The 24,223-nt window shown below is 33.3% G+C and overlaps 3 protein-coding genes across 4 annotated transcripts; 1 reads left to right on the top strand and 2 right to left on the bottom strand.

The window, feature by feature from the left end:
- The first annotated feature begins 211 nt into the window (after nucleotides 1–211).
- On the top strand, nucleotides 212–12,902 carry WAVE2 (SCAR family protein). Of its 2 annotated transcripts, XM_022051910.2 has the most exons (10): nucleotides 212–367; nucleotides 475–654; nucleotides 6,732–6,895; nucleotides 8,287–8,410; nucleotides 8,506–8,638; nucleotides 9,195–9,262; nucleotides 9,350–11,783; nucleotides 11,876–11,977; nucleotides 12,335–12,442; nucleotides 12,545–12,902. In XM_022051910.2, exons 2-10 carry the CDS (start codon nucleotides 500–502, stop codon nucleotides 12,593–12,595), a joined length of 3,339 nt encoding a protein of 1,112 aa, XP_021907602.2. In that variant the 5' UTR covers nucleotides 212–367; nucleotides 475–499; the 3' UTR covers nucleotides 12,596–12,902. The 2 variants fall into 2 exon arrangements, with proteins under 2 accessions (XP_021907602.2, XP_021907604.2); XM_022051912.2 differs by lacking the exons at nucleotides 212–367; nucleotides 475–654 and having other exon boundaries at nucleotides 6,755–6,895; nucleotides 8,276–8,410.
- Nucleotides 12,903–17,875: 4,973 nt separating this feature from the next.
- LOC148252898 (Dof-type zinc finger DNA-binding family protein) lies at nucleotides 17,876–18,737 on the bottom strand. The gene has a single exon (XM_088207471.1). It carries the CDS (start codon nucleotides 18,527–18,529, stop codon nucleotides 18,041–18,043), a length of 489 nt encoding a protein of 162 aa, XP_088063597.1. The 5' UTR covers nucleotides 18,530–18,737; the 3' UTR covers nucleotides 17,876–18,040.
- Nucleotides 18,738–22,718: 3,981 nt separating this feature from the next.
- Nucleotides 22,719–23,623, bottom strand: LOC110822015 (Pollen Ole e 1 allergen and extensin family protein). Its single transcript, XM_022052015.2, has 2 exons — nucleotides 23,366–23,623; nucleotides 22,719–23,288 (listed from the first exon to the last, which is right to left on the bottom strand). Exons 1-2 carry the CDS (start codon nucleotides 23,541–23,543, stop codon nucleotides 22,933–22,935), a joined length of 534 nt encoding a protein of 177 aa, XP_021907707.1. The 5' UTR covers nucleotides 23,544–23,623; the 3' UTR covers nucleotides 22,719–22,932.
- Between the last annotated feature and the right edge of the window lie 600 nt (nucleotides 23,624–24,223).

The following is a 24,223-nucleotide window of genomic DNA, read 5'->3' as shown; positions in this document are numbered from 1 at the left end:
CATTTTTAATTTAAAATCCCAGTGTAATATGGCAACCACGTTGCTATTCTTATCTCTCTCTGACAATTCACAGAAGCCCAATTTGGTCATTTCACACGAACCTATTTAAAACGAATGAAGGGATAACCTGGTAATTAATCGAAGTATGAAGGGTATCTTAGTAATTTCAAATGCACAGACAATTATACGCTGTAGATAGAGGAATGGCTTCTGGCGTAGGCAATGTTCTTCTCTCTCTGTCTGTTTCCGGGCTGAAGCTTCACCAAATTTATATCACTGGGCAGTTAAGCTGCTCCAATCTTCTTCACCTACTCTCTCTCTCTCTCTCTCTCCATATACCTACAGAGGCGAAAAACGAAACATTTTGGTATAGGTTATTCTTCTTCTTTCTTCATAACCTGGATTTTTGCTGTGCTGTACTGTTATTACTATGCCTTTACTGTTATGATTACTCTCTATCGATACTGCTCTCAGCGGTGAAAGAGAGAGGGAGATAGAAATGCCGTTGGTCAGGTTTCAAGTTAGGAACCAGTACAGCCTCGCCCAACCTCAGCTTTACACGGAGGTTAACAGGGAAGATCCCAAAGCCGTGCTTGATGGCGTCGCCGTGGCTGGCCTCGTGGGGATCTTGCGCCAATTAGGCGATCTGGCGGAGTATGCATTCTTTTTTTTTTTTGCAATTCTTTTTCTGTGTATTTATGTGGTTATGGATGTTTTTTTCTTTCTTTTCTTCTGTTTAATACTATATGCTTGATTGTGAGAGTGGGAAGGTGTTGGGAAAGATTGAGTTTGATGCTTTACTGTTTTTTTTTTCTCAATCTCTGGGTTATTTTGTAGTAAGTTCGTATGACAGGAAATTTCTTGTCTTGTAAGGTTCTAAACTTTCATTTTAGTTTCTTTATGTTTCTAAGAAAAGCGAAGCAGAGAATAAATTTATCTAGTTCCTCTGAGTCATCTGAAACAGTTTGAAGTTTTTTTGTTTCATTTTTTTAATGCTGAAGTTACTAAGACATAATTAGATGGAGGCAGAGTGAGATAGCTCACACGCTAATGCTTCAATGTGAATTCTGATTTCTATAATTGGTGAAAAGATCTTGAGCCTACGTACTTGGGCAATCTCCTTCTTATTTATCTAGTACATTTCCCAACTAGTCATTTATTTAAAGTTGCTTTACCATTGGAGGTGTTCTAGGGCAGCTTCTACATATTGAGACTTTGAAATTCTTTGTTGAAATGCATTTTTGGCCTTATGGTTTTTACTTTTACTGGTGATTGTCACTTCAGAGTTGCTGTATGGTGATAAGCTGAAAGAAAATGCTTCATTCCTCTCTCCCGAGCCAATTTGAAATTTCATTTGTTGAAGTCACTCTTATTATTGGTGACATTTCTACGTAAAGGCTGTTGATGAAAACCTGTGCAAAATAGCTACCATTCTCCTAACCACGAATCTGTTCTTTGTTCAGCTCCATGCATTCAGCTACATATTTTGTTTGCTGTAAAGCATCCTGACTTGGAATTTTCTCTGTCTGGCTTTTGTAGCATTTGAAATGATGTTATACAGTTTTACTCATAGCAATTGATCGTTTCTAGTTGGTATAAGTGTAGTTGGGAAATTCTATCTTTCACGATAAAGGACTTATGCTTTAACAGTATCTATTGTTAATGTTACATAACAATATGTCCATCATCAAATGGTTGGCTTGTTAAATTTTCGGTAGTTCGTGCTGCTGGCCTAAGGCTAGTGTTTTATGATGAAATGCTTAATGCCTCTTGATGGGATTTTAAGGTTTTACAATGGACATGTGATGTTTTAACCTTCTTCCTTGGTTTCAATCTGATTAGTTTACTTCCTAAATATGCAAGAATGAAAGGTTTTAATTGCGAATATGCTAGGGAGCTGCAGCATTGAGCTTGTTTGGATAGCAAGCTGAATTCAAATGCAAGTTTTGATCTTTGGTTATGGTGTTGTTTTCTTTCTTCTATTGTTTTTATTTCACCTCTTGAAAAAGGTTCTAGTGCTAAAGAAGCTCCTAGCATGCAGTAGGAAGGCAAAATGCATAGGGAATGTATACTTAGAGATTCAGAACAGATATTTAACCTTAAGCTATTTATGACATGTATTATTGACCTGGTAACTTTAACTGCAGAAATCCCTTCATGTTTCTGGATTGTATCATCTTTGCAGTTCACAGATAAATTATATGATTCCTAGCTATTCAGTATTCTCATATAAATTAGGGGATGATATTATTTTCTTTAAATTTGTTTAAAAAAAAAGATATTATTTTCTTCAAATAAGCTCAATTTCATTTCTTTTTCTATATTTTATTGTTGTGAACAATGGTTGAAAGAGGGTGTTGGCCAGGGGTGGCAGAGATGTCCTTTCTTGAGATATAGATATTTGTTCCTCTAGTGTCTCCATCTCAAATAAAGGATTTTCATGTACCATTTTGTGTATACAAATAAAGGATTATAAAATGAAAGAAGAATATAATTTTCTTGAAATGAATCTCAAATAATCTATTTTTCTCTCTTTGGTCTCTCTCTCTATAAAGTCTCTCTCTCTCTCTCTCTCTCTCTCTCTCTCTCTCTCTCAGTCTCTCACTAATATTCTCTGTCTATTATTTTCTTCTTTCGAGAACTCTCAAAATTAATTCTCGCTTTCTAAATTCTACTATAGTTATTTAAAATTTAATATTTATCCAAATTTTCGGTTTTGGAAAATTAAATGTCAAGGCTGAGATCTAACAACTTGGTATCAAAGCACGTTAATTCTGAAGAAACTCTTGCAAGTTTCGTGGCTATAGTTAAAAATAAGGGCAAAGACGTAGTGTCCAAACCTCAAAAGATACCCACTTAGGAGGAAAATATGCATGAGGTGGAGAAACAACTTTTATATTTTAGGTTCGAAATATATGAATCTCAGCAGCAAACCTGAGCCATTATAAATCAGATACGATGTTCAGCTAGTAATTGAAAAGACTCATTGAACTCTTGTAAGATAGTGCACAGATAGGTGAAACAACTACTCGAGTAAGTCCCTCTGCCTTTATTTAAATATTGATAGAGGAATTTTACCAAACCCTATAACCAAATAAATAAGGGTTGACAGCTCAAACCAAAAGGGTAACCAAGTAGGAATTCCTTCTCCAAAAATTGAAATTCCTGACTTTGATTGCAAAAAATAGAACATAAATTAGAAGATGCGATAAAATAGTAAAATAGTAAAGTGGAAACAATTTCAATATACCGTGCAGATAAGACAGAAATTTGGTTCCATGGGTTAGCAAATGACCCTAGTATGCTTGAATGAGAAAATTTTGATGTGGAATTGCATAGAAGGTTTAGAGGATTAGCTGGAGTCAACATTGTGGAGGAATTTAATAAGTTGATTCAAGAAGATACTGTCCTACAATATTAAGGAAATTTTGAAGAAATGAGGTCCAACTATTAACTAAAAAGTTTAAAATTTCTAAAAATATTTTATTTCTAGTTTTATAAGTGGTATGAAGAAGGAACTTAGACCAACAGTGAGGATGCACAGGTCGCGGATCTTGATTCAAGTATTTAAGTTGGTCTTGTAACAAGAACAAGCAGTAGATGCCATCAAGCATCACAATAAGCTGAAGCACTCTACAATTTCTTCGAAAGAAAGTATTTTTTTCTTCGAAACAAAGCATTTCCATCATTGAAAATTTCTTCAAAATTCAAAATTTTCAAGAAGTAGCACTCTTAAGGGATTCAAATCATATAGAATTGAGGAGGAACAACCTTTGCTACAGATGTGGGGAAAAATACTCTTTGGGGTATTAGTGTAAAGTAAAAATAGCTATGCCAGTGGAAACATGTGAGGAAGAGAAATGAGAAAGTAAAGAGGATCAACCTCTAGGGAATCAGTTTATCTCATTTCATGTACCTCACTCAAATGCTTGAACCTGCTTTGGATCGAAGTTCATGTCTTCTCTTCTTAAGTACACTTGAGAAAATCGTGGGTCTTGTAAGGTTAGGAGATGTGGATTTTGGTTTTCTGGTGTTATAGGTTCCGGTTCATTTTGTGCATTTTGGTTTTATGATATTATGGGTTCAAGTTCATTTTTTGGACTCAGGCTTTCTGGTGTTTTGGTTATTTGAGAGAGTATAGTGTTTGAGGGTAGGGGAATATCAAACAAGAATAAATTTTCCTTATCTTGCAATATAATCTACACTTGAAGATAAGTTTCTCTACAAATGCAATATCAGTGGATATATAACATTTTTGGATGGAAAACTGGTAACATTTGTATCTATTCTGCATGGGTGAGTACCCCACAAACACACACTTGATGGACCTTGGGTCATGTTTCCTCCTTTAAGATTGATGTTTGTGAACATACGTAACATACTCAAAGACTCTCGAGGTAAGGTTGTTTTTAACTCTTACATCAGGAAAGAAGGTAAAATTTTAACACCTTTGATGGTAACCTATTTATGAGATAGGTGGCAGTCAACACACCTAGTAGTCTATTTTTAAATTAAGAAGGAAATATAATCTTAAGGACAGAGGAAGGAGAGTATCCTAATCTTCAGTAGTATAACCATATCTTCTCTAAGGAGTTGGTTGAGAGAGTGGTATGTGGCATCTCAGATGTATCCTGGGAGTATAACCCTTTTCGAGTCTCAATATGTCCAACCATTTTCCTTGAGTTTTGATCCTAAAATTCACACTGAGAAGAAAATAAAATTACTTTACAATTTAGGTTATATGATAATTTGGTTATTGATATTAGATTTGTGCCTAATTTGAGAACATAGGTTATATTAGTAAGAGTAAATTGATGACTGAGGTTTATGTTTCCAACTCTTGCTACTATGATAAGGGAACCACCTACAGTAATGATTTTCTTATTGTTGGGACATGGGAAATAGGTACTAAAATATTTAGAGGAGTTGGTCATGTGGTTTGTGACTCCTGAATTTAAAATTTAGGACAGTTTAAAATGTTTATATGAGACATTTAAATCATGAGAGATAGAAAATGCACCTAAATGTGCTAATAGACCTGTACATTTGGATTCTTCTGGAGAGTTGGTCGAGTCCTTAGATGCTCAATATCTGCCTTAAAGTCACTGTGATGGGTAGTCTACTCTTCCCCTTGTTGATTGGTCATATGTGCCTATCATTGAGATCTTGAGGAATTGTTCTTGTACCCCAACCTTTACTGGAGATGTTAGGCTTCTCATGAAGTTTCTAGCATTTTTTCTCGGTGTGACTTGACTCCTTCATCTGTTGGAATTGTCTGAAACTTTTAGTTGTCATTTCTGAGCTTTTGATGGAGGGCGGTTGTAGTGTAAACCCTCTCCTACTTTCTTTTGGGACTACAATGAAAAAACTTCATACCTTGAGAGCATTGTCTTCTTTCCCTAATATTTGAACTCACCTGGTCAAATTCTGCATTTAAGTTAGCCATGAATTGTTATGTCCTATCCTTTTCTACAAAATTCAGGAGGGTAGCTGCATTTTTTGTTGCAATAAATAGTGAGGCAGCAATATTGATTTAGTTTTTGCGACCAATTCTTCAGTAGGTTAACATATTCTCTAACTTGTCTGCTTTCTTGCTTTGCATACCAAGTTTTTATTGTTAGATCGTAGGTCTGAGCCCATATCTTTGATTCTGGAATAAGTTCATCTAACTGTGTTCCAAACTTTTTTAGCAGTTAGTAGAAACGTACAAGTGTTGCTTATATCTGACAACACTAAATTTCAGAGCCAAACTATTATCACTAAATCTTATTCATCCCAGACATCAAATTATGAATCTCTCGGTTTTGGACTAGTGCCTAGAATAAGGCTGAGTTTCCTTTTCTTTTGAGGATTGTCTGAATTAGTTGTGACTAATTTAGGTAATTTTTTTCATTCAGGCGATAGGTGGCATGAATTGATTGGAATTCTGCGATTGATTGTAAAGTTTTCATTTTAGGGTTAATACCAGTGACCTGTGAGGTTACTTCTAACATGGTCGGGAAAATTCAAGCAATGAAGGCTGGTTCAGTAGGTGATATGCATCATTTGTTGTGGCTGGAAAGGAGGAGATATCAAGGACAGTGGTTGGAGGAACTGCTGCAAGTGGTGGCTGGGGTAGGCAATAGACGTGGGTCGTATAGGGGTAACGTGTGGTCGTGGGCACCCTGTTGAGTGGTTGCACTGCTGGTCTCATTTGCGCAACTGGCTTGTGGCTGTAGGGAGCAACGGCTGTTCTGGGCACACAGTTTAGTGGTGCTGCAGCTATTGTAGCGTCTGGGTGCTTATGGTGCGTGACAGTGGGCTTTGCACCTAGGGATTTTACAGCTATGAAGGCCAGTGATGATGGTGGTTGTTGCAGTGGCGCGCTATAAAAGCTTGCCCTTTAGGATTTTTCTTATTTCAGTAATGAAAAACTGATTAGGGTTTGCAGTAGAGTTAGAGTTTTTTTTAACCTAGAGCTCTTATACCATGTGCAAGAATCACATGTTGTGTGTTTTATCACCCTACATATACATATTCTCATGAACAATAAAAAGAAACACACAATTAATTACACATGTAGATATTTTATTAATATATATTTTACCCTAGTTACACTTAATATGCACTCTTGTCACACTTTCTAAAATCTTTTTGTTTACTTACTTATCTTTATAACTCCTTGTTTTTACTTGCTTCTTGTATGCAAATAGTTCTGAACTATCCTAATAGGTGGTATCTTTAACATGTAGATTTGCAGCAGAAGTCTTCCATGGCTTACAAGAGCAAGTGATGAATACAGCTTCTAGAAGTCATAAATTGGTGATCCGTGTGGAACACATTGAAGCTGCTCTTCCTCCTCTTGAGAAGGCTGTGCTGGCCCAAACTAGTCATGTACATTTTGCTTACACAGCTGGTATGGTTCTTGTGGTTGTACCTCACATAAATACTCTGGATATCATGCTGTTAGTTGGATTTACATTCATCCATTTGGATATCCTGTATAAATGTCCATGTTAAATAGGTTGTGAAAAGCATAAAAAATTATCTTTGTTGGTAATGGTGTCCAACACTGTGATGTTCTTGACCTTTCTTAGTTTATAGCACCCAAATGGAATGGTCTCTCCCATTTCCACTTCCACTTCCACTTCCACTTCCACTTCTTATGGCACAGTTAATGAACTCTTGTAGAATGTTGTTTTCCTCATTAGCTATGTAATAAATTTGTTTTCAGTTCTTTTACAAGTTATCCTAATGTTTTGGTCCCAAGTCTTGTATCTAGTCGATAGCCTGCTGCCTTGAAGTCAGCAATTTTGAAGCTTGCTTGTTGGATTTTTGGCCCTGACAGCCTATGGTTAGGGCTTATCGGAGAAAACCTGATATCTTAGAGTTAGATACATTAAGATCTTTTTGTTTGACATTACTAATTGATCAAATAGCTTACTTATAAAGGGAGACCGTTGTATTGGTTTCCCAATTGGTCGGATCTAACCAATCCTTATTAAACCTAAACTCCTTATCTATTCTCGAATTACTTAAATCCTTATTTTGCTTTATTCCTAAATAATTCCTAAAGGCTTATGTTATTTCAAAAAAAATTCCTAAAGGCTAAAACAGAAATGGAAATACAAGAAAACAAGAATATTGTATATTCAGAGAAATTTGGTGTTAAGATTACATTAAAAGAACATGATTATGGATATAATTTGTGGTCTCTATGGCCACCTACTATGCATTTTATACTTTCCTTACATGGTTGTGATGGAAACTGTTTTTGCAGACCTTTGAGAGCATAGTTCTATTGATTTATAATACACAACTTCGAATTGGATTATTTGACCAAATATGTGTATATCCTCCAATGAATGAGAGCAGAGTAGGTTAAGGAGGGTTCTGAAGTAATACCAAATAGAAATAAGTTGATGGTTACCCGTAGTCGGTAAAGCAAAATTTACAGAAGAAAGATCCATACAGCAGAATGTATATATTGTTTTAATACTTTGCTGAGGGCTGAAATGACATTTATTGATATTCTGGAAAAGTTGACTTGGATTGCAGTTTAGGATAAACCAACCTAGAACTGATCCAGACTTACCAACTTTTTATCTGATCCACTCCTGTGTCCGTAAGGAATGTTTTTTTTTTTCCACAGTGCAACATGGCAATACATTGTTTCATTTAATAAATAATGAACCAAAAAAAAATGGTGGTAATCAACAGTATGAAGGTTTTTCTTGTATCCCTACTGTATTTCCATGTATGATTGTCAGAAGTTTCAAGTCTTTATAAAGAGCAGTTCCCTTGCAGGTCATGAGTGGCATCCTCGTATACGGAGTGAACAAAATCATTTTATCTGCAATGATTTGCCACGATTTATCATGGACTCCTACGAGGAATGCCGTGATCCTCCACGATTGAATTTGCTTGACAAGTATGGCAGTGGCCTGTGTTTTCAAAGAAATGATTGGTATTGGCCAATTATTGACCAATTTATTTTGATCAATATTCTTCTGCTTTACCTCTCAGATTTGACACTAATGGTCCGGGCTCTTGTTTGAGGAGATACTCTGATCCGGCATTCTTCAGAAGTGCTTCAGGCGTTTCGACTGCAGCAGATTGTGACGAAGTTCAGAAAGATAAGAGGAGTCATAAAACAAAGGTATGCATTTTCCTTTTTTGATAAAGGTATCAACTTTCTCAATATTCTCATTTGCACTTTCGGCCACAACATAAAATCTTTTCTTCTTTTCTTATTTCCTAAATATTATTCAGTTTTCATATCATAGCTGATCAGCATTATTGATCTATCTCACAAAGTCCTTAACTGATAGGGAAATACTCGATATCATAACTTCTCAGTTTAATCCTTAACATAAGGTTTTGCTGTGTCTGGACAGTTTTGGGTTTGTCCTTTTCCGCTTTGCGGGTGTTTTTCTTCGCCTACCCTAGGGATTACGTGAAAAATAAGGAGCAAAGAAACTTTTTTTGGGCTTGGGGGAGGGGGGGTGGGGGGAAGGAAGGGTTGTTTTTCTTATTTATGCAAAAGAATCGAAGAATATTTGAACTTGATGTCTGCTCCATTTTCCTTTTCTTTTCCCTTAAGATTTTCCTCTTCGGTATGTTCGGAGGATGTCTTTCCTCCATCTTTATCCTCTCTCTCTCTCTCTCTCTCTCTTAATAATATCTTCTCTCTCTGTAATAACAACAATGGACAGAAAAAAAGATCATCACGACGAAATCAAGAACTTTCACGTCCTGCATTCATCTCCAATCGCACTAGCAGGTATTGAAGATGCTTGTGTACTTCAATCAATGCATATCCTCAATCATTTTGATAAAAATAAACTGTACCATGTATCTGACTGTGCAGGATGCAATTTACTTCTCCAATTGTCAGTGGGCGGACTTCTCAAAATGGGTCCACAGTGGACATGACATTCAAGTCTGATATAGGGGATCATTTAAACTCTTTGGATGGTAGAAGTAGTTCAGGCTACATTGATTGTGTTTTCAATCTAAATTCTTCACTAGAACAGGAAGAAAAGATACCTAAAGAAGCCTATTCTAGTTTGACACAACATATTGATACCTTTGCTTCAGATTTTTCTGAGGAGAAAACTCAGATTGTAGATGATAACTTTCCTTATAGTCCGCAACAAGAGCAAGGTTTCCCCAGTTCACCTTCTTTTAGTTGGGATGAGAAGGCAGAAATAGTGGAGTCCAAGGGTCAACAATGTGACAGAGAGGAATCTATGGATTTGCCTGAAATAAATCTTGGCCTAGATACACAGAACCGGGAAGATGTTAACCCACAAAGTGTGGATATGTTGTTTGGTGATGTAGATACTAGAAAGTCAATGACAAATATGAATCAGCTTGATGAACCTGAAAGTGAACCAGATAATTACATGGATGCACTTAACACTATTGAATCAGAATCTGAAAATGATGTGGAGTACAGAAAAAAGCCAGTTAAGCAGATTTCATGTGATTTGGATAATGAAAGAATAGAAGATGGAACATGCAAGCAAATCAAAAATAGTCCTGATCATCATCAATCCACTTATGAATCTCCTTCTCGTGGAATGCACAAGCATATGATACATAGTCCTGATCATCCTTGTTTCATTAATGAATCTCATACCACATCCTACATTCCTTCAAATGATGGAATGTCCTCTCATTTGCCCGACTCAGTTTCTTCAGAGAATTTAGCTGATGAACATATACTGCAAATTTCTGGAAGATCCTTGGATTCAGATCATTCACGAGGCACTGATTTATGTGGAAGCAATAACGTTTTCAATGGTTCTAAAATAGAATCTGTTTCCCCTGATAATCGATTATCATCCTCTGGCTCCAGAATTTCTGATTCACAAAATACTTTGGGTAATAGGATTATCAGCACTGTCTGTGAGCCTCAATCTCATCCAGAAAATTTCCCTGTCCAACCAATTAAAATCTGGACTAACGGTGGCCTGTTAGGACTTGAGCCATCCAAACCTCCAGATTTTGCTGCACCAAACTCTCTAATTAGAGACTTAATGACCACAAGTGAAAATGAGGTAGGTGGTCATCCGAATGAACAGAAGGAAAGACCAGGTAAGTTGGTTGAGAATTCTCAAAGCATTGAAAAAGTTTCAAGCTCTAATAACAAAAAGAATTCTTCTCTGGGAGTTAATTTAGATGGCAAACTTGAAAATTCTGGTGATTCTGAGCAGGGCAAAATATTTTATCATGCTGATGGGGCTGCCTTGTCCCTGAACGGCAAATTGGCACCAGGGACTATGCCTGTTGGACCCAAGCCAGAGACTGATAAAAACCAATCTGGAGTTTTAGGTCTTGGGCAGAAATTACTTTTGACTGGTTTTGGTAGGAAAGTTTCACTTTCACATGATGGTGAATCTAATCCTTCGAGCACTCTAAATACTGAGGTAATTGAGCAGAGTGAGGACCACAGAATCTCATATCAAAGAATTCTGACAAGTTTCAAAAATGAGTTCGGTGTTCGACCTCCGTTAGACTCACTTCCTGATTCTCCACCACTTGAACATATGAAAATATCTTTCAACCCAATAAATGACTTTGAAACTTCCAAACTGAAGCTAAAATTTCCTGATGGAGGTCATTCTCTTCAAAGCATTAGAGATATGTTTCCTTCTTTTCAATTGGTCCCGGAGCTTCCAACTTCACTGCATGACATTGGTTTCGACTCTGACGATGACACTTTCTGCAGATCATCTCCTTGTATGTCAGATGATTGTCACAGCCATTACTCTAAGTCGAACTCTGAGCAGTGGGGATCTGGTGAAACCTCTGAAAGCAAGGATCAGGAGCTCTATGATGCTTTTTGTAGAATGTCATCCATGGAATCTGTCTCAAGCTCACTGAAGGTTGGGGAGACAGTCAATGATGGCCATGTTGATAGTGAACTTAGAAGTTTTTATACTGAGGATGATGCGGACCCTTCCTGCTCTGCTTCTTTACTTGACATTCCTAGTTTCGACAGTGTAACTCCTGCATTACCTATGGAAGCAAATGACACTTCTGATTCAAAGGATCTCATGAAACTTCAAAATCCCATGGAGCATGCCCCTTTGCCACCACCTCTCCCTCCTGTGGAATGGTGGGCAAAAGCCCATTCAGATACGTTGGAAGGAAAACATCTTACTTTACCAGATGCTCTTAAGCATACATTTGATGTGAAACTTTTTGAATCTGCCGACTCTCAGCAACCAAAGCCATCCCAGGCGAATGAAAAACAATCTAGTCAGGAGGAAACTGCTTCTAAAGTAGAGAACAAGGTATTCTTACAAATTTTTTAATTTTTAAAACTTTTTATATGTTAATCGCATTTGGGGATTTCCCACCTTGATATTAATCTCTTTGGTTGCAGGCTGACCAGTGGAAACATAAGAGATGCAAAGGAAATAACAAGGCTACAAATGACAAGGGGATGGACGAGAAGGAAGACTTCTTACATCAAATCAGAACAAAAGTGAGCAGTTTACTTTAGACTGAATATGAAAAATCATTTTTGTATCTGTCAGCCACTTCTTTTGATGCAGAAGTTCCATCTCTGCTTCTTTGTTATTGTGGCATTGCTCTTACGGCTCATTCAGAATAAGTCTTTTGCTAGAAATACTGGTTGTTTGGAATTTGGAACGGTGGTTCATATAAATAAGGTCCTAGCATGTGAATGTCTCAAGTGATGGAGCTTGTTTCCTTTGTAGTGTCTATTTGACATCACCAATTCTTTTTACTGTCTGATCGTTTGGAGTAGATAGTACATTAAGACAATCCTGCCGTTAATTTAGGCTAATTTGTCATTTATTCTTCACCATATTGTTTTTAGTCATTCAACCTGAGACGTACAGTGGCAGCAAGGCCGAACAGTGCGTCTGGTCCCCCTACAAATGCAAACGTCACTGCAATTTTAGAGAAAGCAAATGCAATCCGCCAGGTTTCTTTTCCTCTTCTCTTTGCCTCTTATTTCCCAATTGGTTTGTTTTTGTATTTTCTTGAATAAAACACCATGAAACTGATAACGGATACCTTTTGTCAGGCTGTTGGAAGTGATTATGGTGAAGATGATGATAACTGGAGTGACACTTGATTATCATTGGATATGACTCTGTGATAGTCTATGGGAAACAAGTGTTGTTGCGACCGCAAACTTGCCAAGGTAAAATTGTCTGTATATGTGTATAATCCTAGTTTTTGTTTTCCTTTTTTATGTATGTAATTTGTAGGGTTCATCTTTGCATCTTTTTAACCTTTGATACTCAGATATCTTCAATCTTTGAATTGAATTTGTAAACCATGACTTCTTAATATAATTTGCTTGTATGAGCAATTATTAAACACGCTGCCTAAGGAGGAGCCAGAAGATGGAAGATCAATGAATTTTGCTTTGCTTCAAATTGTTATATCAACTTTACCATCATATCCTGTAGAATCTTTTTATTGCTAAAAATTTTAGTTGTGCGGATGTTATATATATATATATATATATATAAATTGTCATTCATAACTGTCATTGCTTGAAGCCAACTGCAACTTTACCACAATCCAGATGGAAATTGCACATAAAAACTCCTGTGGAAGTTCTTTTGGAGTACGTCTCTTGCATTAAATACATGTATATATATATATATATATATGTACATGATCATTTACTTTATTTATATAATTTGTCTATCTTCAAGCCGTTGTTATCGAGATTAAGAAAGCTCAAAGTTAGAATCTCGAAAGATAATGGCAACCCATTATAATATTCTCTCTTTAATCAATCATGCAAATTTAATCTATATGAATAATATTATTATTAAAAAAAAAAAAGAAGCATGAGGTTCTTTTTTCCTTTTTAATTTATTTACTTTTTCTTCGTCTAAATAAAGAGAGAAACATGATTTGACGAACAAGTTGAAGAGAGAAATCTTCCTCTTCAATATCTCTGAGGAGTACTCCAAAACCATGAGCTAAACTCATGAAATAGATTTAAAAGACTAAAACAAATATAAAACACTTTCAGCACTGTTTTACTGTTGTTTGAATAAGTCTCATATATATTTTTTTCTCTATTCAAATTGACCTTCTAACCAAAACATTTTTTTTACGTACATTTCCATGTGTTCATAGATCTCTCTACTTTTGTGAGATCAATTAAAATGTTACCAATTAGATATGTTAATGGGTTGGGCAAGATTAGATATGAGGTTGACTGATCACTTATTTTAATAAATTATTATAATAGACTAGATCCATTTAATTCAATTTTTAAGTATATTAATCTAATCAAGTTTAACTCTAAACTAAATCTTTATTTTAACCTAACTTAAAAAATTAAACATCTTTTTAAGTCTAACCACTAAACAAGAAACAAATGAGAGAAGTGAGACCCTTATAAGAAAACCTCGAAGCTCAAAACCAAAATATATGTTTTTCTAGGTTTCTCAATTTTTATAGAAGTGATCACAGCAAAATCCACAAGGATAATGGTCATCACCCTTTTTGGGAATGAAGTATGGCTGGTGTGGCACCATTTCTCCATAAACACATTAGGATACCCCGCTTCATTGGAGTTGGTGGCAGGTCAAGACAAGGATAATGAGCTTGAAGTTTTCTAATGAATAGATTTTTTCTTGATGTGGCAAAAAGTCATACTAAGTCTAGGACATGTTAGAATTTGTTGTATCCATGTGGTGAGAAGTATCATTCTAAAACACCAAGAGCAACAAAAAATGCATGAAAAAAAAAGAAAGAGTTGTTAAAAAAAAGAAAAAAAATATAGATGGCATATTGGCGTGTGATTAAGCACTAACATAGTGGTTGGTGTACATCTATTATTTGATAAGTAGATACAAATGACATAGTAGATTGCATCCTTCATTATAATGACAATAAGGAATATAATTTTCTTTGAATATAATCCTAGCGTGTAAGAAAAGAAAAGATTATAGAAAAATTACCTGAACTTTTTTTGCACATGAATATTTGTGCCTATCAATGTTTGTAAGAGAAGAATGAGATTTCTTTTAATCGTTCAAAAAGAACCCATTAAGGTAATTAAAAATTATTGTACTTCATGGGGTGCATCTCTCGCAACTAAATATATATTTAAAATTATTTTAGAGCTCAATGAGAGTTTTCATTTTGAATGAGGTAAAGTTTATATGATAAGTAAAATTTATTGACTTATAAGTACTTTAAAATGCAAAAACACTTGAGAAAGTTGAGACCATTACAATAAATAAAAAAGTTATCAACCGTATAATGGTTAATAGTACAGGAGCAAGCTGGAACAAAAAATGACTAAATATAACTCGTCGGGTATATAATCAAAACTATAACATCTAAAAGAGCATAAGATGAAGGATAAACTAGCATCATATAGAATTTCTAAACGAGCATAATGATAAAAATTGAATGATGGATTAGTAAAAATTGCTTATTAAAGCCTAACCATTGAATAAATATGAGATGAAATTGATTGTGCATGAAGAATTGAACTTGCTAGGTAAACACTGTATTACAATAGAATTTCCATTAAGAAAATTAAAAGAGCAATGAAAATAGACAATAACTCAAGCTAATATGATAAACTTTACTATAGCTTATTATTAAAGACTAATTGTATATAAGTGTCAAGTAATGTTGAAGGCATGAAGAAATTCAACACTATACAATAAGGTTACTGAAAGTTAAACGCATGAAGGTAATAGTATTTAACATATAAAGATTTCCAACAGAAGATGGTTGAGTGCATTCAAATATCTGATATGAGAGTTAATTGGTCAAGTTAACATGACTTGGAATGTGACTTTAGTTAGAGCTATAAGTAGTTCAATATTGTTTATGTGCTTCACTACAGGTATCCGAACATATGCACTTTCTAAACTACTAGTTAAAAGCTATTTTTAAGTATATAGAGCATGTTTACATCTAGTCTTTGGTTTATAGTACTTTTATTTTTGTTTGAAATATTAAGTTACTCGTTTTCTTAAAATTACTTATTATTCCTTAGAGGAACATCTTATTATTTTCTTTGGTTTCTCTCATTCCATCTTTATTCAAATTTCTTTCTTATCAAAATTGGACAAGAGAAGTATATATGTGGCTTAAGATGTCAAAATTTGTGAACTTGCCTATTGCGTGAAAAATTTACTTTCATGGATTACATGGTAAGATAATGTTATTACTTTGAGCAAATATTTGCTAGTTAAATGGTAGTATGATGTCAACATTCTAGATTGATCAAGCTAGGATGTCTAAATATTTCCTACACCATAGCAATTTCTTGAGCCCCTCATTGGAATACTTGGATGGATCCCTACAAAATCATATTACTCAATTAATTCACAACTTCTATCTAGATGATATCTTCTTTATTTATGCTCCATCTATGTAAGTTTGATAGTTTAGTTTTATACTCTTTAATGCTTTGAGACTAACAATATCATGGAGCTTACATTGTGGGGTGAACCACCTCGAAACCAACAACCATAAGGAGTAATGAAATAAAGAAACCAATAACCTATAAGAAATAATCAAGTAAAATGTAACCTTAAAAACATTCCCTTAAGGGTCAAAGAAAAAAGATAACATCTTAGTGCTTAAATACTTAAATGACACCAATAGTTTGAAATCTTTAATTAAGTCGAAGCTAGAAAGCATAGAAATATCTATTGGTGAAAGAAATCTTAATGAAGAACAAGAATGATGGGCTTAAACGGCAACAAAGCTATAAAAACACTTACTTGTTGAATGAAAACAAAATCGAATTGCAATTCTTCAAGGGTCTTAAAAATAATTAGAGAGTTAGAACAATCATTTAAAACCAAGCAAAAAAGCCCAATTGAAAGCATTATTGAACTTTGTAAAAATATAAAATGTGATGAGAATGTTAGAAAAATAATATGAAATAGGAGCTTATTTTAATATATAATAGGAAGTTCACAATAAAAAAATCAAGCGAGCTTCACAAACAAGTATAAAGAGTAATGAAATGAAGAAACCAACAACCTATAAGAAATAATCAAGTAAAATGTAACCTTAAAAGAGTAAAAAAAAAAAGATAACATCTTAATGCTTAAATACTTAAATGACTCAAATAGTTTGAAATCTTTAAATAAATCGAAGCTAAAAAGCATAGAAACATCTATTGGTGACAGAAATCTCAATGAAAAACAAAAATGACGGGCTTAAATAACAAGAAAGCTACAAAAACACTTATGTGTCGAATGAAAACAAAATCATACTACAATTCCTCAAGGGTCTCAAAAACATTGAGAGTTAGAACAATTATTTAAAACTAAGTAAAAAAGCCTAATTGAAAATGTTATTGAGCTTTGTAAATATATAAAATGTGGTGAGAATGTTGGAAAAATAATGTTAAATAGGAGCGTATTTTAAGATGTAATAAGAAGTTCATAGTAAGAAAACCAAGTGAGTTTCACAAACAACTACTTCTACTTCATCCGAAAGAAGAGAATAAAGGTAGGAGAAGACGACAATAATTCATATTATGATATTTAGATTTGAGTAGAAACAATATAAAGGAATTACAACAAATAATTTAGAAGAAAAATTTCCGAAGCCTAACATCAAAAGGTTCTGCAATCCAAACATGTAATGGAAGCAAAAAAGAAAAAAAAAAGATTAACTAGAGGTTAATTGCCTGCAAAAGAAGATCAAAGATTAAACATAAAAATAGAAAAAGGAAAAAAGGTACATCGACCCCATTTCAACATAAAAATGAGTCTACACCCATCACAAAGACGAAAAAGACTTTCATTTTAACTTCCACTTTTTTTTTTTGAATTGAACAACAAGATTAATGTTATGCTCTTGTGGGATTTTTATAAACTTAACCATGGTGCGTAATCAAAAAGCCATATTTTTGTGGAGAATAAGATCTTATGACATTTTCTTGAAAGATCTTATAAAATTTTCAAAATATCATAAAATCTTTTTTTGATTTTAGAAAATCCAAAATATCTCCTAAATTGTCTCAAAATACACCCACCAATATTCATTGGATCAAGCTATGACAATGAGTAATTAAGACATCTAAATTATATTTGAGCCAACTAAAAGAGTAGTAACAAAGAGGGAATCTATAGTTTGAACTGTGCCAGCTACCGTTTTGATGCCTTCACAGTTTCTAGATAGCTACTAACTAATTATTAATCATTGATACATGAGCTATAAATTATTAATCTTCATGTTGGTATTGAGTATATGTATATATATACATACTCCAACATGATATTGTATTCTATATTAATATATTGAGAAGACCTATGATGATATGTTCATATAAAATATCAGCCACGCAAAGTAGTTGTTAACTTGTATAGTACTGTTATATACATATAATATTTGCATATGTAGATCGGAAAATCAATTAGAACATATATAGTATAGTTAATTACTTAATTTAGACCAGCCTGTACATCATTAGTTTATAGGCAATTTGAGATACCCATAATTTCTTCCCTTGGAAAAAAAAAAAAATAACTTCCCGAAAAGTTGATAAATAATTAGTTTGACCACCTGCTCATGAGGTGCTCCGCCGCCGCTTCACCGGAAAAACATGCCGGAAACCACCATGACCTGCAGAAGATCCCAGGTGCCATTCCTCGAGAACTCCACGATCATCCACCTGAATTTGGTGGGTTCCTCCATTGGAGCCCTCATAGAGATAAACCTCAGCGAGAGTACCCTGGACAAGGGTTCCGGTTTCCGGAGGTTTGGTTTTCCGACGACCGGCGCCCACGGGAACATTTCGGAGAGCTCCACCGGCGGTCCAGTACCTCTGGCAGCCCTTGCAGAAGTGCCTAGGCTGGTTAACGTTGTAATTATTGAAATAACAAAACTTGGTCTCCATACTCTTGCATCTGGGACAAGGAATGATCTTATCTGGCCTCTTTTCAACCGTCTGATCAGCTTTTCTTTCTTCTTCTTCTTCCTTTACCACTTGCCTGCGATGCAGCGTGATTGTGGTCCCAAAAAGCTTGATGCCTTGTGCTTCTTGGCTAGCCGCCATAGAAACAGATATAGAAGATGCAGAGAGTAGTTAAACAGAGTTTTAAGTTGATGGGTTAGCTTTTAAAGAGAAACAGAGAGATGTGTGTGAATACATATATATGTACACACACACACACACATATATTTAATGTTTCTCTCCGTCTGGAATCATGAGGACTCATTAAACAAAATTCAATTTAGTATTCCAGTCCCACCATTATAATAATAAACTAACCTCAATCAGACATATATATATATATGTATTCAGACAGAAGTATAAGTAAATGTTTATCTTTAAAGAAAGAAAGGGAAGGATTTATTTATTTAAAAAATTAAAAAAAAAAAACAGTAGTTAGAGAGAGCCGCCAAGAAATAATTCGGTGGCGTGGAAAAGCTGAGGATGAGCTTTTTGTCCACATCATTACTCCACGTCACCATCAGGAAATTAGGGTTTGTTTATAAAGTCTATATGTGTGGGTCCCAATCCAAGTAGGTCGCGTACAAAGTGTCAAAGCCGAATTAAAAATTTCAATTAATTGTAATTAATATTCAACTTAAACATAAATAAATAATTATTTTCTATCATATATTATAAAAGAGAAGCTTAATCATAAAAGATTATCTGTTTTTGCTTTTGAAAAAACCCTTTTGGTTTTTTTATTTTTATTTATTGAACATGATCAAAGTATACAAAGGAAGAAAGCTAATCTTATTGGCCGAATAATAATTAGCAGCATTAAAAAAATTGTGATAATTGTGTATATATATATATATAAAGGGAAATTAAATTAAAAGGGGAATAGTTCTGAAATTTTAGATATAAGGAAAAAGAAATTGAAATGATGTGAGGTTAATCTAAATTGGATGGTTAATCTGAAAATGCATGGGGCATTAGGTGCTCTTACAAAAGCTTCTTCATAAAAAGGAAAGTAATATTCAGAATATAATGCTTTCTATCAGTACTCTTATGTCCAATTGTATGCTATTCTTGTTTCCTATCAGGGAGATATACATATACATATACATATATATACATGTGTTGTGCATTCGTATACACAAATTAATTACTTTGATTTATTAAACAAGAATGAAATCAATAATATTAAATGTAAGAAATTAAGTACAGTTCATGTTGGATGCTGTTTATGGTATTGGGTATTACTTTTTGTTCATCTTTTTCATGTTTCAATGTATCTGATCATGATAGACTTTACTTTTTAGTTTGTTGCAAGTGCAGAAAACTTTTTCATTTAGTTAATTAATTAATCTTCTTTTTAATGACGGGAATAATAATCTTATCAATTTGATCATTGATTAAAGCAATTCACCCAAATATATAATATAGACAAAGGAGCATTTTCGTTGCTTTTGCATGCAAAGTTGTGTGATATATATATATATATATATATATATATATATATATGCACTTTTTTAAAAAAAAAAAAAAAAAAACCTTCATATGCTTTGGAAAGTCTATTTTCCATGTATATATATATAGAAGAATATAAAGTGATCACATGGTTGCATCCACTGCAGTTTCAATTCTCACCAACTGGGGTACCACCAGATTGAGATTGATCATATTAACTACGCTATCTGCCTCTCAGAGAACAAACAGTGAAGAAAATCACATCTGATTAGGTAAATTTTGTCTTAATTACCACCATATATTTTCTTAATAACAAATATACATATATAGATATACTTATTCTCCAACTATATTTTTTAAACTACTACACATATACGTATATGCACAAGGGCAAACTACTAATAACATGTGATTTAAAGTTATTTTTAATTGGATGAATGTTAGTAATTAAATTCTAAATACTAAATTGTTTCTAGTAATATTTTTAAATATTTAAATTAGTTTATGTAGTAAAATATTGTTACTTAAAAAAATATATATTTACTAGTTTATCTACTTTTTAATTTTTTTTAAAATTTCTTTAATTTTTCTTAAAAATAATTATATATATGTGTACGTATATATATATATGTAATTTCCCCATATTTCTTTTATGTGTATAGTGTTTGTGTGTGTGTATATAAACACGTGTTAAATTACTTTTCACACAAAAAACTTATAAATAAATATGAATCACGATGTGGAATATATATATATATATATATATATATATATATATAAGCAGCAACGTGATTCCTGGCTGTAGAGTCAAGAGTTTTTCTTTGTGAAGGTGTGTGTTGGACGGTATTTTTGTAGCAAAATTAATTTAATTAAAATACTACTATTAATTTTTCTTCTTAATATTTACTTTTAATTAATTATATAATTATGTCACATATAACTTTAATCAAAGACAGATTTTTATCTTCTCTACTTTTTACGTGATTAATTATTTGTTTTATTGTAAACTATGTAAAAGTGAAAAAGTAAAGAAATGATTATCATCATAATTAATCATTATAATTAATTAAGACTTTCCTAATAAAGAAGAGAGGGGAACAGGACGACCCACATATCCAATTCTCAATGGGGCATGTTGATTAATTACTACTTAATCGGATTAATAAATTACAAGTTAGTTGGCTAATTTTTGTTTCACTAATTTTAATAATTTATTATAAAGAATTAATATTATAAAATTACTAGATTAAAGTATGAGACGTTAATTTAGATATTATGGTGCATGCTTAATTAGCAAGTTGCTTTAACAAAATTGAAGCACGAAAGTCATTAATTATTAATTTTATTATTTTAATTATTATATTGAACAGGAGTTAATTTTTAATTTTTTTTAATTTCCCCTTTTTCAAATCAGTGCAAGTTGGAATCCCAATATGGTATTCCAGCTATATGAAGAGATATATTCTGAGCATAATATAGCCTTTTCACAACATGCATTTTTTTAATTTGTGTGTCTCGTGAACCTATTAATTTAATATTTGGAATTCAGTAAATTTTTTTTTTAAAAAATAAATAAACAAATTTTAGTCGGATGTTAAAAATCTTAAAATTGAATTCTAAACATATTTAATAATTATGTAGGGGCTATAAATTAAAGATAGGAGTCACGGTTATAATGATAGTCAAATATTAAGAACTAAATATTACTATTATATTAATAATTATTATTTTCTGTTACATAATTCACAAATGGTAATATATATATATACATATACATGTATATATAAGCTCCAACATGGGGGAGAGAAAGCTTTTCTTGTTTGACATGATATGTGGATGTTGTGGTTCAACTTTGACAAAAGAAAATCTAAATTAAGAGGAGTTCTGGTAATTTATCATTTGGGGGCAATGCTGATTTCAAATGGTCATTTCGCAAACACGTAACTAGGCATCTAATGTACTTTGGAAATATAGATACATGCACACATATATATATAGCGGGATTGTAGTGTCCCACAACACCTTTATTTCTTAGCTATGGGAGTAAAAGCTATCTAACCAACTTATCTTTGAAAGTCTTTCAAATTTTATTCTCATTACATATTATATATATATATAGCTTCTACGGATACAATGAAGCATGCAAGTTTTATAGTTCTATATTTTTAATACTAACACGACTTTATAATATCTTCGAGAATATAAATAATTATTAAATTATAATTCGTTGAGTATTTTATATTATAAAAAATTCATCTCATGAACGATCAAAGTAGAGTTTTTACGTTTGAACAAAATCAAATTTGATGTGAGATCTAACGGTCAAAAACTATTTGATTTCAAAAATTTATTTGGAGATCACTTAGACTCACCAACTTACTTGCATTATAAGTTTCCATCCTCACCCGCGACTACTTCTTCGTCCTTGAATTTTTCTCTAATCTTTTTCTGCTCTGTTATTTTTCATCAATTTCCTGTTGCAGACTCTAAGGATCCACTCTTGTGGCTGAAAACTTCAGTGAAGTTGCTGTCTCCTCCAATGGTGATCGATTTGAACTGCCAACTCTTTTTTATATTTTTGTTTTTCGGAATAAATTATGTTATCCAAATTTTTGACAATTCTTCATCCTCCTAAAGCATGTTCTAACTAGGATTAGAAAGAATGCAAGTTGTTTCTATGAAATTCTAACAACAATGTTGTAGAATTGGCCTCATTAACTCTCTTATACATTAGCAAACACAAATAAAAGAAACATCCAAGACAATAATAGATTCTTTATATATATTTTTTGTATAGCAATAAGAGTATTACATGAACTTACAAGAAGAACAAAATTAATTCTGCAAAAACGTAGTTGTACTACAGGGTTTTATATATATGTATATATATTTATATGCAGGACAAATAATTAATGCCCTGATAAACAGTCGTACATTAATGATTCATTTTAATAAGTAAACAAAAGATGAGGCCAAAAAGAAATTTTGGAAAGAATACAACTGCTTATTGAAGTGGTAAATGAAGGAATGAATATTAATTGTTAAAAATGAGATTATATATTGATCAGTTGTCCATCGGGACCCAATCCGAGTTCCTTGAATACTATAGGGCAGTCAGCCAGAGGTTCCTTCCTCATGAAACCCAGAGGATTAACAATGCGTGTCTCGTTGGTAGCAATTCCATCATTTGCTGTCAAACTGATTCTAGCAGCATTTCTCAAATATTCGTCGTGGCTTACCTCGCTGCATTCTGGATCTGGTGATTTCGCCAGTACAATCTCACACAGTTCTTCCTCGTGGTCTCCCGTTACCTCCATGCTATACGCTCCGGCCAGATCTGTTACGGCTTCAACCGTTAGAGTTGTGTTTCCAGTTTCGCGGTGCTTACACTCCAATCGCACAGTTGCGCCTGCAAATAACACATCAATCAGATCGAATTCAAAATTTTTACTATTGAATTAAAAAGCAATTGAAGTATTGAAATACCTTTCAAGTAGTTGCTGATACGAGTGAAGAATTGAACGCGACAGGTATCGCAATAAACAGATCCTTGAATAAGGAATCGATCAAAATCATCAGCATCTGCAGAGACGGAGCTAAGGAAGGACAAGAAGCAAAGAGCAGGGACAAGGAAGAGGATGAAAGCTTTGGAGGACTTTGCCATTGTTTCCCTGTATAGAAATTTGAAAATTACAGATTTGTGTTGTTTCAAGAGGGAGGACTGTGTGGAATGAAGGAAGAGAGGTATTTTTATAAGGGAGAATTTCAAAGTTATTTTTGGAATGTTTGTTGTGTTTGTTATTTTTTGTGAGGTTCTAATTTCTTCCTCCTCAGGTGTTCAAATATAAACCCTTTTTTGATCCACTTTTCTCTCTCCCCCTCTCTAATAATTCCCACTATATTATTAACATTTCAATTTACCTAATCATAGTTTATAAAATACAAAACCAATGTTTATATGGGCATGTATATATATATATACATACATACATACATGTGTGTGTGTGTGTGTATGCATGCAGTCTAGGTTTTAGGTTTGCATTAAGAAAGTGTAAATATATGTGTCATACCAAGATCACAATATTTTCTAAAGGTCAAAATATGTTAAAAATTACATTGGATGTGATTGGTAACACCGACTTGTGACATAAATTATGGTATTTCATGTCACATTGAGGTCATAATTAGATTAGTCGTGGGATTGTGAATATATTAAGTAATTAGAGTATGAAAGTTGTGGAGATTTGGAAAAAAAACTAGTGGGAGAACATACTAATTAAAAATTATGTTATTGTGCATATTATTGTTTGTATATATAGCTCATATTTGTTTTATGTTTTAAGC

This window comes from Carica papaya, chromosome 7 (assembly GCF_054855325.1).
Source record: "Carica papaya isolate Zhongbai chromosome 7, ASM5485532v1, whole genome shotgun sequence".
Taxonomy (NCBI): Eukaryota; Viridiplantae; Streptophyta; class Magnoliopsida; order Brassicales; family Caricaceae; genus Carica; species Carica papaya.
This window is presented reverse-complemented; position numbering and strand designations above follow the sequence as displayed.